The sequence below is a fragment of the Polypterus senegalus genome, chromosome 9, assembly GCF_016835505.1.
Source record: "Polypterus senegalus isolate Bchr_013 chromosome 9, ASM1683550v1, whole genome shotgun sequence".
NCBI classification, from domain to species: domain Eukaryota; kingdom Metazoa; phylum Chordata; class Cladistia; order Polypteriformes; family Polypteridae; genus Polypterus; species Polypterus senegalus.
Window position 1 is genome coordinate 125,251,573 of NC_053162.1, and position 14,714 is coordinate 125,266,286.

A 14,714-nucleotide genomic window follows, 5' to 3' on the forward strand; every position below is an offset into this window, starting at 1 on the left:
CACTATATTAAAACTGATTACTTGATTCGTTTTGTAAAATTCAATATTGGATTAGGCAACTAAATGTGTGCCAGGCATAGCCTACTTGTAAAAGATCTGGAGCATATCCAGGATACACCGGGGAGATTATATCTTGTAAATATCATGGGAGGGTCTGGGAATTTCTCAAGGGGAGTTGGAACAATGGGCAAAAGACTAGGTTGACTTGTCCAGTTCAGTATGTTGCAGTGAAAATGAAGATACAGTAAGAGTTTCAATCATGTGCTAAATCTAAATGTTGATTCTGACATAGTTAAACCCATAAAAGTAGCATAGCGCATACTAATGTTACCTCTTTCAAAGAAGTCTGCATCAGAATGTTTACTCATTTTCTTTATAGTTGCCACATCATTTTTCTTGGCAGCAAGTAGCAGAAAATTCTCAGTGGTCCTAGAAAATTGGAATATGAAAGTGTTTCTTCAATAAATAATAAATGTAACAAAGTATTGCAAATATACAAATTATTAATACAAAATAATAATACATAATATTTATACAGTACAGTGGCTTTTCCATGATGAGAGCACTTATATTCAAATGAGTACAACAGGAACAGTAATACTTTGCAAATAACTAAATAAACATCAAATAAAACAAATACGTGAAAGTCAAAACTGCTGGTTGGCAAAAGAATGTAATAAACAGTGAAAAAATACAAAGTGCTTAAAGACAATAAAACAACAACAATAATATTTATTTCAAAGTGCTTTACAACATGTCAAAGAAGTAGCTACATTAAAAAAGTAACTTTAGATAAGAATAATAATGAAAAAAAGAGTATACAAAAGATAAATAATGCACACTAAAATAAGAAATATATATAACTAAGAGAAACTGGATCTTTAAATATAGATTTTTTTAAGTTTCTAAATAACAGTCTGATGATAAGGTCAGATGGGCAGGGTGGAGCTGGACAAAAAAACAAATCTGAAGGGGTTCCAGACCAAAACCCATCCTGCCCATTCTGGGCATTCTGCAAAAAATAAATGTTCCTAAGTAGTTCTTTATTGTTTTTTAGGCTTTGTCTTTGTGGATTTGTTTCTTAGAGGATTTGATGCAGTGGGTCTTGTGACAAATTGGGGTACCTGCTTTCATCAACCATCACAGGTGACTACACAGAACTTTAATCAGCTGGTGGTGGTACATTATCTGTTGTCCTACAGTATCTTTTTATGTGACATTCTCGCAATAGACATACTATGCCCTGTTTTTTAGATCAGTTTTGACATAATGTTCAATATTTCTCTCTGTACCAAAAGGGTCCTCTACTCCCTTGGATGAGCTGACTCTGGCTAATTTCAGTCCATATTTAAATTAAGTTTGTCTTGTTAATACTTAAAATTTAAAGATATTAAGTCATGCAGTCAAAAAATTGTTGTTGAATGATGTGTCTCAACACTGTATCTTCAGCTAAATTTAGAGGTCTGCACTCTCATGTAATCTATTTTACAATACGTTGTGTTAGCTGATGCTGCAAATTTTGTTTCATTTATGGACTAAAGTCTGCAGCAGATTTTGTTGCATAACATTAGAGTTTTAATTGTGATATTATGCATGGAATGTGTTTATGTGATAAGGTTGTTGTACTAATGCAATGTTTAAATTTGGTTGCACTAAGTTTACAAGTATCAACATTTTTGTCCACTGAACAGTTGGGAAGTGTTTATATTTAAAAGTAAGCATCATAAACTAATTTTTCTCAGCAATTGTTAACAAAATACCTTAGATCGGGGTTTCCAAACTTTAAGTTTAAGCTTCCAAAATGTTGTACCTTCTGTTCAGGACCCCTACTAATATAAATTAAATGCAGTGAAGTGAAGCATGATCTTAGATCTTTGGTACTGCTAACAGTAATAACACTGCACAATTTTGTATAATAGTAGACCCGTTAATCAAAGCAAATGCTTAACGACAGCAGACTACTGATGCATACTTGATTAAATGTCATGTAATATCTCCAGGCCAGAGGTTTTAGGCCTTTTTTCTTGTCACAACACCTTAACGACACCCATTTTCACAGAAATCAACAAGCCATGGTGTGTGCTGTGTAAGTTATATCAAGCTGTTCCCTCTAAGCCAATGTTTTCATGGAAAGAGGGGAGTGGAGTGTCAGTAACAGGAGCACAGTAAGGCGGAGTGGTACAATTGAACTACATAGCTGAACATGGAAGTTTATATGGTTCTCACTTTCTACTCAGTTTTTCTTTTTAGTTACTTTGCATGCCACCAGACAGCTGTTTGTGTACCACGCTGCTCTTGTGTATAACTTCACTGATATAAGATTTATTTTATGCAACAGCTGAAGAACATGTTCAGTTACCCATATGTTTGATTAATAACCTAGGTAATTTATAGACAGTCTTTAAAACTGTACTTGATGTTTTTAATAATGTTAACCTCACCAGAGCAATAGCACCTAATTGACTTAGATAGCAAGGGATGCCATTAACACGATTAAAAAAAAATCAGTCATATGCATTAATATGTTATCTTTGTCTGCCTTAACACTAGAATCCCTGAAGCCTACGAAAAACTAGTAATCCCCGGCCACCTTAAATTTCTTTGTTTTGCAAATGTGCCGATTAGCACTGTCACAAGCTGCCCATGGGAGTAGGTAGCCTGCTAGAAGTCAGGACCGACCAGGACCGGAAGGTGATGCCGATAGAGTCAAAACAAAATATTATGGCAGAAGGAATGGATAAAAATAAAACAAATGTTTATTACATCAGTCCCTTGGAAAGAAAATTTCTGGTGCAGAAATATATATAGTGCACACACTCACACACAAACATTTTAGAAAGAAAAAAAAATCTATAAGCTTCTGCAAGGACACAAGTTGTTCAAAGAAAAATAAAGAAAAAAAAAATCATAAAATACTGCGGTGGGTTGGCGCCCTGCCCGGGATTGGTTCCTGCCTTGCGTCCTGTGTTGGCTGGGATTGGCTCCAGCAGACCCCCGTGACCCTGTGTTCGGATTCAACGGGTTGGAAAATGGATGGATGGAAATCATAAAATATGGCTTTATGCTCAAAGGCAATTTTGCCCCTCTAGAAAAAAAAACGGTCTGACCACTATTTTAGAAATAAGGCTCTGAAGCAGTCTTAAATAATTTAGCTCCTCAAACTACAGAACTACCAAGAGCCTGAACTAACTAATAGGAGGCTATTAATCTAATGGAAGCAGTCAGACACAGAGTCACTCATTCGTTACTGATGGCTCATGAACAGCTCTTTATTCCTAAGTCAGTTAACCGACCCCTAGGGAAAATGTCCCACACCTTATAAAGCCAATGTCATTTCTTTCTCAGACTACACTGCTGCTGGACAAAATTAAATGTATTCCCTTAAAGGGGAAAATGACCTAAATGCCTCACAAACAAACTAAACCTAACCCCACTCAATAGAAACAATAACACCAAAACCAATATCACTTTTGTACCTCTGCGATCTCAATAATAACAAACTCAAAAAAAAAAGCTAAACCAACATAAACTCAATTCCTTTAAAAGACCTTTCCCCTCATGACTGTCTTTTCCCAGATTCTAGAGCATGGTGCGTGCGCCCAACCAAAGTGTCACATTTAAAATGGCATCTGGACTGGCACATGCGTATTTATTTGCAAGGAGACGGCCGGAGAATAAGGAGCTATGGTAATCCCTTCTCTTCATGCACTAATGACTTACGGTAAGTCCTCTAATTTAAATGTCTTTGTTCTCAGCTTTTCCCTGTTACAATAACTGTGCTGTTTAAATCCTTGTTGTGCTGCTGTGCACTCAGAGTTGTGCCGGTTTCAGCTGCAAGCTTCTATGGGGACACATCTCCACGTCACAAGCACAAGGAGCAAGCAGCCTGCTATCCCATCCCCCTACCAACGCAGCTCAACTTGGGCAAAATATTCTCCCAGCTCAAGTCTGTTTATCTGTGTGTGAGGTGCCTGGAGTTTTATAAGGTAAACTAGCCAACCTGCGGCGTACCATACGCCGCATAATCAGGCCGTTTTTTTAATGATTTTTAAGCACAGGGAGAAAATTAACATTTGAAAAATTGGTAATGTAATAAATCAGCAAGAAAAGCAACATTGTAACAATGCACGGAACAAACCAACACACAATCGTCCGTGCGGCGCTCAGGCGGAGGGTGGAACGGGAAGAGAGGAGAAGGACATCCACCCCGCTCCCTCCATCATGCTAGTCTGCTGATTTCTCGTCCAGTATGCACTGCCCGCTCATTGTCTTTGCACAGTCCAGATGCACCTGTGACTCACGTAGACTTTTCATTGCTCTTTGCGGTTTTGGCTGCCTTTCTATATATAATCCACAAAGACACCCGACCATGGTAGTAGCGAGGTGGGAGGGGGGTGTGTACAAAGTGCAGGAGCATCTAAGAAGACGCATGTTTGTCGTGGATGCGAATTGTTGTATGTAGCATGTAAAACAGTTTGATATGGTCACGCGCTCGTGCGCTGTAACCGGAAACTTGGTTTTTAAAGACTGCTTACTTCATTGTGTATACGACTGTAGGTGAATGAAAAGATATAACTCTGGAGAGGGTAACATACAATACAGCGCTGTACACGCGGCACACAGCGATTCACATCCACGACAAATGTGAATCTTCTTAGATGGTGCTGTCGCGTCCACCCACGCTCTCGAAGCACACATACTGCGTGGTCATGTGCCTGCTCGCAAGAGCAACCAACAGAGACTCGCCCACCAACTGTAAGACAATGGAATACCCCTCGCAAACTGCTCTACACAACGCATATAATGATTCACATCTGTGACAAACAAACTGTTTTACACACTGCATTCAGTGATTCACAGCTGCGACATGATTTTTCTTAGATGGGTCTAAGACCATGGGAAACCCCTCGGAAACTGTTTTACACACTGCATACAACGATTCATATCCGTGACAAACATGTCTCTTCTTAGATAGTCCTGCCGCGTTGTGTGGTGCCTCTGTGTGAACCGGTCGGGCACAGGGAAGTTCAGCTGCTGAGAGCATCTCGACTGTTGCAGGGCCTGCATTGGTGAAGCAGGTGAGACGGTAATGAAACAGAGGCACAGGTAGCGAGGTGGGTGTGTACAAAGTGCAGGAGCATCTAAGAAGACGCATGTTTGTCGCGGAAGCGACTTGCTGTATGTAGCGTGTAAAACAGTGTGCTATGGTGCATCGTAACCGAAAACTCGGTTTTTAAAGACTGCTTACTTCATTGTGTTTCAACCTTAGTTGTAAAGGAATGTTTTAAGGATCCCATGGGATAACCCTCGCAAACCGTTATACACGCTGCATATGGCAATTCACCTCCGCGAGAAACATGCCTCTATGAACAGTCAGCGTGGGTCGGAGCCGAATGTTGCCTCTACGACAGACGAATATAAATGACGCCATTTTTTCTGAGTTGGTGGGCGTGGCTCTGTGAGTTGTCATCGTATCCAATGGACTTGGAGATAGTGGGCGTGGCTCCTTCCTGCGTGCGCCATTGTTGTCTCATTTGTCGGCGGCTTAGTGAATCCACGCCCCTTCCGGCGTGCTTTCCATGGTCGTCTTGCCTTAGTGAATTATATATATAGTTAATATATCGTTATTTGGAACACATGCATTTCATGTGTGTTCCATGTCTACATCAATCTATGTAAATGTAGGATGACAGTAAATGTAAAGCTAGAAATTTTGAACACATACCTAAATCAGAAACTTTTTTAATGTTATAGTACTAACGACAAAATTTTGACATGAAGTATATGTGTCAAGACTGAAGTCCAAATATCAAATAAAAACTTTCACAAAAGGTACACATAAAACAAAACAAATGCGCGTTTATTCATGGTGATGCAGCAGCAGTAAGTAAGAACTGCGGACTCATAATCAACAGGTTGCCGGTTTGATTCTGATTACTTCCCAGAATTAGCGTTTTGAGTAGACAGCTACACTTATTGTTACTATTATACAGTAGAATAAAAACATACATTTGATTTCAGTCTGTAGCAGCCGGTGTTAATTTATGGTGCTGGTAAAGGTTAGCATTTTTGTTTTTATTCATTTTTTTTTCTCTCAGTCATGTTCACGCTGCCCCTGATCTGACACTGCTGTTTTCAAATAAAGACATGCTATAACAGAGGTGAACTCAGATGAGGATGAGGGTTCTACATCAGAGAAAGAGAACAGAAGCCTTCACCGCAAGAAACATCCAGTCACACATAAGAACAAGGCAGCTGCACTAGGCGTAAAGGTGAAACGTGACACTGTTTGGATAGAGCAACAGGTTGGGCGTCATCCTGCCAGTCAATATGTCACACGCAAGTACTTCAACGAAACAGCAGGGCTTACAGAGCTTGCCAAGATATTGTGCAAAGTTCTGTTGTGATTATGTTTTGTGATGGTCTTTATATAAAAAACATTTATATGTTACTTATAACATAAAAGCCACATTGAATGTTATTTACCTGGTTTATTTACTTACCTTCCTATAGCATAAAGTCAAAGTAGACTGCAGAGCTTCCTGTGTTTGATTGACATGAGCATGCTGACAAAGTACATGTGCAATGCCACTCCTTATTCAGGAAAAGATTCCAGTCATCCCACGGGAGAAAGACTTTCTGATATTAAGGTCATAAAGCTTATGGAGCCATTTCTGGACAAAGGCAGAACCGTAACAACAGTTGCGTAAAATGCGACAGGAGCTTCCACCTGCTGCTAAAGTCATTCGCGTACTGAAGTAGCATTGCACATGTACTTTGTCTCCAGGCACCTCACACCCAGATAAACAGACTTCAGCTAGGAGAACTTTTTTTGCTCGAGTGAAGCCGTGAAAGTCGAAGCGCAATATAGCGAGGGATTACTGTACTCCCCTGGGGAAGCTATGCAATGATGCTAGCGCCTAGTCCACACTTCAAAGCAATTTTTGAACTCTTTTTATGGAATGGCCATCAGAGAAGCCGTCGTATTATGCTTGATGTCCTGAATGTTATCAAAATATCTTCCTTTCAATATTCCCTTTATCTTTGGGTAAAGAAAAAAGTCACTGGGGGCCATATCAGGTGAGTAGTTAGTGCGGTCCAATATTTGTTTACTGGCTAAAAACTCTCTCAAAGACAGTGCTGTGTGAGCTGGTGCATTGTCATGATGCAAGAACCATGAGTTGTTGAGAAAAGTTTGTTGTTTTCTTAACGTTTTCACACAGCCTTTTCAGCACTTTCAAATAGTAAACTTGGTTAACTGTTTGTCTAGTTGGTACAAACCCATAATGAATAATCCCACTGATGTCAAAAAAGGTTAGTAACATTGTTTTGACTCTTGATTTGGACTGATGAAAATTGGCTGACTTCCATTGTGCACTTTGACACTTTGTTTCAGGGTCGTGTTTGTTCACCTATGTTTCATCACCAGTGATAACACAGCCCAAAACATTGTCTTGCCTCTCCCAAAGGTCTTCAAACTTCGACTCTCTTTTGCTTTTGTTCATCGGTAAGCTCTTTCAAGCATAATTTTTGTACACACCTTTCTCATACCAAGATTTTCAGTTAAGATTTTAGTAACTGTTTCTCTATCGATATTTACTTGGTCTGCTATGCTTCTCACAGTCAGTCGATGATTTTAACGCACAATTCAATGAATCTTTGCAATGCTTTCGTCAGTTCTGCTCATTACTGGCCAAACTGACCTCTCTTCATCAGTGACACTTGCTCTCCCCTTTTAATCCATTTCTACACTGCCGTTTTCTTCGTGGTATTATCCTCATAAACTTGGACTAACATTTCCCTGATTTCACTTCCACACTTGCCAAGTTTAACAAGAACTTTAGTGTTTGTTTAAATAAAACAAGCTCCAACATTCTCGCGATGGTACACACGAACATGCAACAACAATAATGAATGCCACGCAGCAAGACACTGCTAACGCATTGACATTAAAACATCTGTGAGAAACTGAAATACCAAGGTTATGAAACCATACCGAGCTGTTTGTACAGTGCTGCCAATGTAAAGGCACAGTGGCAAGTTTGCAAACTTAATTAACAGACCTTGTATGCCAAAAGTTTTATGAGTATTTCAGCATGTAACATAGTGAAGTTTATTATGGGAGCATTTCTGCAAAGTAGTAATACAACCCTTAGCCGGTAAGACTAAACAACACACAGAACAGGCTGTCAGTCATGTTTATGTAGCAAAGAAAAGAGAGTGCCTGCAGTAACACAGCGAGCCCTTAAAGGAAGCACAAGCTCAACTATTTGGAGTTTTTGATCCAGTAAAAATGTGGGATAATAATATAATGACTGAACAGTAACCCAACAGTGATCATCTTAGCAAGATAAGTCTTTGCAGGAAAGCTAATTCCACTTGGGTAGCGATCCACTCCAATGTCCAGAAATACAGCATGAAATGCACAAAAATAAATTGAACAAAATTTGCAAAGCTTTTTGAAAACATGTTTTAACTATGTCATTATGGTTTAAGATGTGTTGACTGATTGGATGAAAATGGTTAATTTTGCTATTTACAATTAAATTGACAATACTGTATAATAATAAGTGTGCAGAAAGTGAAGGGGACTGAATACTTTCTGAAACCACTGTTTATATGGCCATCAAATTAATATCCTTATACTAATGACTATATATTAAATACATGTAAATAGTAAAGACTAGAGCTGGGAGTCGATTAAAAAAATTGATTGTATAATTGTATGGAATTAATTGTGATTAATCGCATCTAACATTAAAACATGCAATCATAAGATAAACACATAAATCATGAAGTAAATATACACTGAATCACAAAATTAGATAGATAGATACTTTATTAATCCCAAGGGGAAATTCACAAATTAATGTAGAATCAACACAAAGGAATTAAAAAAAATATGACATAGTTTAAACTTAAACAATGACCTGAAACCTGACCTTTTAACAAAATATTACTTGAGCTTGAACAACCTGAATCTGAATGCCTTTCTTAAAGGCAAGCTGAAAAGAAGGCAATAAATAAGAAAACGAGGCCAGTAGTGTATTAATTCTTAAATTGTTATGGCATATGAAACAAAGACATATACAAACAAAATGGAATGACTGTAGACTTTGAATGCACTGCTAAAGACTGATTTAACTGAAATCATAAGCATCTCTTAAATGGGCATACATTAAAATTTGTGTTAAAAATCCACAAATGTCATCCTCAATTGTTCATCACCATCAATGATTTGATAATTATACTCAAAAAAAGTGTTTTTTAACTGGTGTGCAATGAGAGATATCCAGGGGTGCTGTACAGGACCACCTCTATAAGCTCACTATGTGCTGTGTCTACAAACACCAACCCTCAAGCTGCTTTTTTGCCAGCATCTCTGATCATCCCACCCCTTCAGACAGCAAATGTATAGATTTAATGCTTTTGTGGTTGGTAGAATAGTGGATTTTTTAGGTTACGCAAAATGTGACAGCACGGAATGGTTGGAAAACACTGCTCTACCTAAACCTTTGCTCCTGGAACTGCAAAAAAGTCCTCTGTAGCAGCTACCTTTCTTAAAAATTACACCATTAATTACTGCAAACTGGAATAATGGGTAGGGATAAACACTACACGTCTGTTTCATGGAATGTAGTAAGCACTGCAAGGTACCTGACAGACTGGCAAGTTAAATACAGATATATTAGAGACTTATTTTGGTTTTAGTGCCATTCAAAGAAAACTTGTTTTGCATGTATGTGATATGACTTTGATTCAATCTTCTTATAGGAACATGACATAAAAAAGGAGAGAGAGCATAATTTTTACATTTGCGTTTTCTTTTCTTTAGTATTGTTCCAGGACTATCATAAACTCCCCTTATTCCTACGCCCCTACACTTTTGTTGGTTTGCATAAATTAAGGAAATGAATACCAGTACCAGATACTGACATATGGTAAGGCGTTGTGAAGTGTGAAATTAGAAACCTTTAAACAAAATTTTGTTTCCCAAAATTTGTAAAGGTAGTATAAAAATACAGTACTTGATGTTTATGTAATTCTTTAGGTTCACACTTAACTTTTTTTATATATTTGTTTTGTAATGTAAAAAAATACATTAAAATGCCTCCCGGACCAAAGTACTGCCTGACTTAATTGCCTTGTTGTAAGCCCTGGATGCAATAATATTTTTTAACGCGTTAAACATTCCACTTTAATCACAAAAATCAACGTATTAGTTTTCCCAGGCCTAGTAAAGATACTACCTTTAAGTTGAGGTGTCCCTTTGTAGAATTATAATATAGAAGAATAAATTAGAATAAAATTAATTGAATTGTAATAATCAAAGACTGATGATGATTAATAGTCCCAGTCCTTGTACATTTTTTCACTTCACTCAGTTCAAGGTAGTATTTTTTTTTTTGCCAAATCAAAAGAAATAGTAAAATTGTGAACAGTGTAAAGAAGATTTAGCAGGTATATTCTTGATAAAATCATTCACAATAAAAAAGAAGTAAATCGAATATGAGCCTGGTAAATACTTTGCAAGGGCTGCTATGAAGATGCAGAGGAATATAAAATGGAAACCATTACTCTTTTCAGTTTGGCAGATCAAGAAAATGGTGTCTGTGTTGACGTAACTGTAACATTACCCCAAGCCTCATCTCTTCCAGTCTTTAGGAAAAAAAGGCTGCTTCACCTGAAAGTAAGCATTCCATATGTGAACAACCTTCAAGGATGAAGACAAAAACTAATGAGGGTCAATAGGTGAAGGGCTGGCATTCCAGTACAAAGGTGAAATCAATAATAAGACTCGAAAGAGGCATACCTCAAAATGCTTAGTTTTCAGACAATGGACAATGAAAAGTGATTGTGTCGTACTTTTATATAGAATCAGAAAAGACTAATCAGAAAGACAGAGTCCGGAATAGCAGGTCCGCGGCCAGGAAATTAGTTGCTAATTTCAAATAAATAATTGCGCCCCCGAGAAGGTACAGGCTTAAGTCACGTGCAGGTGTGCATAAGTGAGTTTCGCTCTGCGGTTAATTGGGGAACTGGCTGCAGCATTCCTAGTTAGGTACCTCAATGATGCCGTAGAAGGAGCAGCTCCTCGCACCTGCACCCAATTAGGAAGCCCAGGATAAAGGAGCCTGCATGGGACTGAGGGGGAAAACAGATCAGAAGAAAGAAGAAAGGAGGTTAAAGGAAAGAGAGAGAAGGCAGGAGATGGAGAGAGCTGGCGCACAAGTGGGCCAGAGAGAGATGGGAGGCAGGCATCAGGAAGGAGTTTTAATGGATTACTTGATTTTAACCTCCACAATCACTAATTTTTATGGATTATTTATTTATTGACTGAACTTTTGCACTACAATTTTGGACACTTGATTGGTTGTGCTTTAATAAAAGCACTGAACCATTTTGACACCTACCCCTTGTTTTAGTGTGAGTGTCCTCATTTGCCAGTCTCATCCTTTGGTTATGTTAGCAGGAGTGACAGGTTTGAGATGGTCCCGGAAGGACCCGGTAGTGTGGAGCCTACCCACACCGTTACATGAGGCATGCCTTACAAAAACTATTGACATATATTTAAATCAGGTAGGGAAGTCCTTATATGAGTAAAGGCAGATTTCATTACAGAGTCAACAAAGGTAACAAAGTCATTAATAAGAATTGCACAACAGTAAAGCAAAATGGTTATGGATGATTAGAAAATTAGTCTTAATTAATCTTTTCCTTGAATTTTCATCTTCCTTTGTATTTTTCATTTTTTGTATGTAATTTTCACTTGCATTCTTTTTTGTGTGTTTTCCTTATTCTTGGTTTGTGCTTTAATTTTTTTTATTTTTGTTTTTATCTTTTTGTCTGCATGTTTACATTTTTTATTTTACTTTGTCCTTTGAGACTACTGTAGTATCCAGATGAATCGGGACAGCTTGGGAAGTATGCACTGGTACAGCGTCTTGCCGCACACACCATATGACAAAACAGTTCAGGATCCCAGTTGGCAGAACCGGACTGATGTTTACAATCCGCAGGAGCTCTCCTGGTGGCCTGCTGCCTGGCCTGGCCTGTCATTCAGAGCAACCAGTGAAATAAACTAATAATAACATTATTTAATTTCACTAAACTGGAAAACAAGCAGGCGTTATTGCTCTGTTGTGGGTACAAATCCTTTCGGTTTAACGTTGAAGAGTTTCTTTTCTGGTTTCTGGTTGGATGGTTTCTTGTTTTGACTACGCGTGCACCTCGCGCTGACACTTAAACAGGAGCGCTATGATGAGAGGTACGTACGTCTGGTGCTTTTGTGATTAAAGTTATATATTAAGATTGTTTAAAAAAAGTTTATAATATACTTTTAATTATATTTGGATGTTGTATGGGATTTTGGTATTTGATACTGTATACTTTGTTTTATTTTTGTTTCAAATTGTAATGAGTTGTAGCATATGGTCACATTTTCAACATTTTTTTTTCCTTTTTCCTTCAGAGTGACTGAATAGGCTACATGAAATGTTTTATTTTATTAATAAAACATGCATATGAGTGGAATGATTTGTGATTTTAAAAGTACCTGTTGTTCTTTATTTCATGTTTGTTAATGAAAGTGTCTCTTTTTATTTTAATATTTTTAAAGTGAGTCTCTCACGCTCTGACAGTTAAACCTTAGCGCTATGATGAGAGAGTGACTGAATAGGCTACACAAAATGTTTCATAGTTTTTTGTTTACTAAGTACATTCTTTAAAAAATGTTTGACAGAATTCTGTAGCACTGAGACATTTTTTTAGTCTTTTGTCTATTGAAGAAATTCAAAGTGGTCTTTTTTGACCAATACTTCAAACTTTGTGCAAGAGTATTCAGCATTACCATTTAGACTTGGACAGCGGCTTTGTAGATTCCAGAGTCACAGTTGAAATTGCAAACATAATCTATGCACTGTGGATTCCACTGACAACTACTTTTTGTGGTTCAGTGCTTTTTGCACATTTGTTTAAATATTATAGAACTACATGGTTTATTTATTTATGAAGTGCTTACATTTATGAAGTGTTGTTCCACACTTTATCAGAGGTTGTCTTGAGACTAATATTTAAAGTGAAATGAATGTGTAAAAGCTGAATCTACTGTCTCCTCATTCATAAATACCAAGACAAAATGGTGTACAAGGAAACTGATGTATATTGTGTGGCCTGGTTTAGACTTGGGATTCGCAGCCTGAATAAGCTTCCCAGTCTGGCCCTGCCAGTTGGCAACCCCCAGACAGACACACAGTTCAGTTCCATCCTATATCTCACATAGTCAGGTGTTATGTGGGCATCCCCTTGGCCTGGTCCAACCGCTCAGATACTCTGCAATAAGGATCTTGCGAGCTGCATCACCCTCTGGGAATCATGCTATATACCATAACTGACACTTCTTGCCAATGCAGGTAATGTGCCTCATTCTGAACTCTGTGAACAACCACTGATTCAACACAGAGTCAAACCAGCAGCACACAAGGAATTCTCTAAAGAGACACAGTACCGAGTAAAGGAGTCCTGTCTTCATTTCAGATCACTGGATAACAACCATGTCTCACAACTGTATAGCAAAACAGGAAGCTCCAGGACTCTAAAGACATGGACCTTTGTCCTTTCACTGAGATATCAGGAGCATCACACACCCCTCATAGTACAAGTCACCATGAGGTATGAATGTCGCTGCTAAGGTAAGTAAACCTCTCAACAAGGTTGACATTCCCTCTGTAGACAGACACACTGTTGATGGCTGTGCTCAAGAGGTAATTAAAGGCCTGGATCTTGGTATTTATCCAGAACACTCGTGAGCCCACATACTCAGAATCCTCACTCAGGTACTCGAGAGCCCCAATTACAGCCTCCATTGTCTCCACAAAGGTCACAGCATCGTCAGCAAAGTCATAATCAGTGAATCTCTCTTCACCAACAGATGCCCCACAGCCACTGGACCCCACAACCCTGTCTAACACCCAGTCCAAGTAAGCATTAAAGAGAATAGGAGCAAGAGAAAACCCTTGACAAAACCCAGAATCAACAAGGAAAAATGTAGAGGTTCTGCTTCCACTCTGCACAACATTCACAGTACCAGTATACAGGCTGGCCACAATATCCAGTAACTTCAAGGGGAATCCTGCTATGTCTCAGGATGTCCCACAGGGCAGCTCAAGTCAAACGTTTTCCAAAAATCTAAAAAGGCTGCAAAGAATGTGGTCAATGGTAGACTTCTTAGGCATAAAATCAGACTGCTCTGGTCGCTGGTAGGTTGGCAAGTGATCAGTGTTATACCCTTGTAGTTGTCTCAGACCAGGCAATCACCCTTCCTTTTCCACATAGGGATGACAAGTACCGTTTTCCAGTCAGTTGGGATGATGCCCGTCTCTCAAATGGAAGCAAAAATTGCTTGCAATGCCTTACCACCAACCTGGAGAAGTTGACCTCAGATCCCCGCTATCTTCCCTACCCTCAGCTGGTTCACCACCTGCGTAATCTCAGTGAGATTGGGTGGTGCACAGATAATTGGATGATCAGCCTCAAGAACAGCTTCATACTCCCACCACTTTTCTGGGAGCCTCTTAACCCAACACCATCGGTAATGTAACCAGATGAGCTAGATAATGAGGACACCATACAACAGTGTTTCCCAACATCGGTCCTGAGGGGACACTGTGGCTGCAGGTTTTTGTTCCAACCAGATTCCTAATCAGTGGCAACAC

The 14,714-nt window shown here is 38.7% G+C and overlaps 1 protein-coding gene across 2 annotated transcripts in view; it reads right to left on the minus strand.

The window, feature by feature from the left end:
* Nucleotides 1-14,714, minus strand: part of LOC120535727 (transient receptor potential cation channel subfamily V member 6-like) — a 103,460-nt gene that overhangs the window by 45,577 nt on the left and 43,169 nt on the right. For both annotated transcript variants that reach the window (XM_039763753.1, XM_039763754.1), the window contains exon 3: nucleotides 332-429. In XM_039763753.1, the coding sequence (XP_039619687.1) occupies nucleotides 332-429 (98 nt within the window). The remainder of the gene's footprint in view (nucleotides 1-331; nucleotides 430-14,714) is intronic.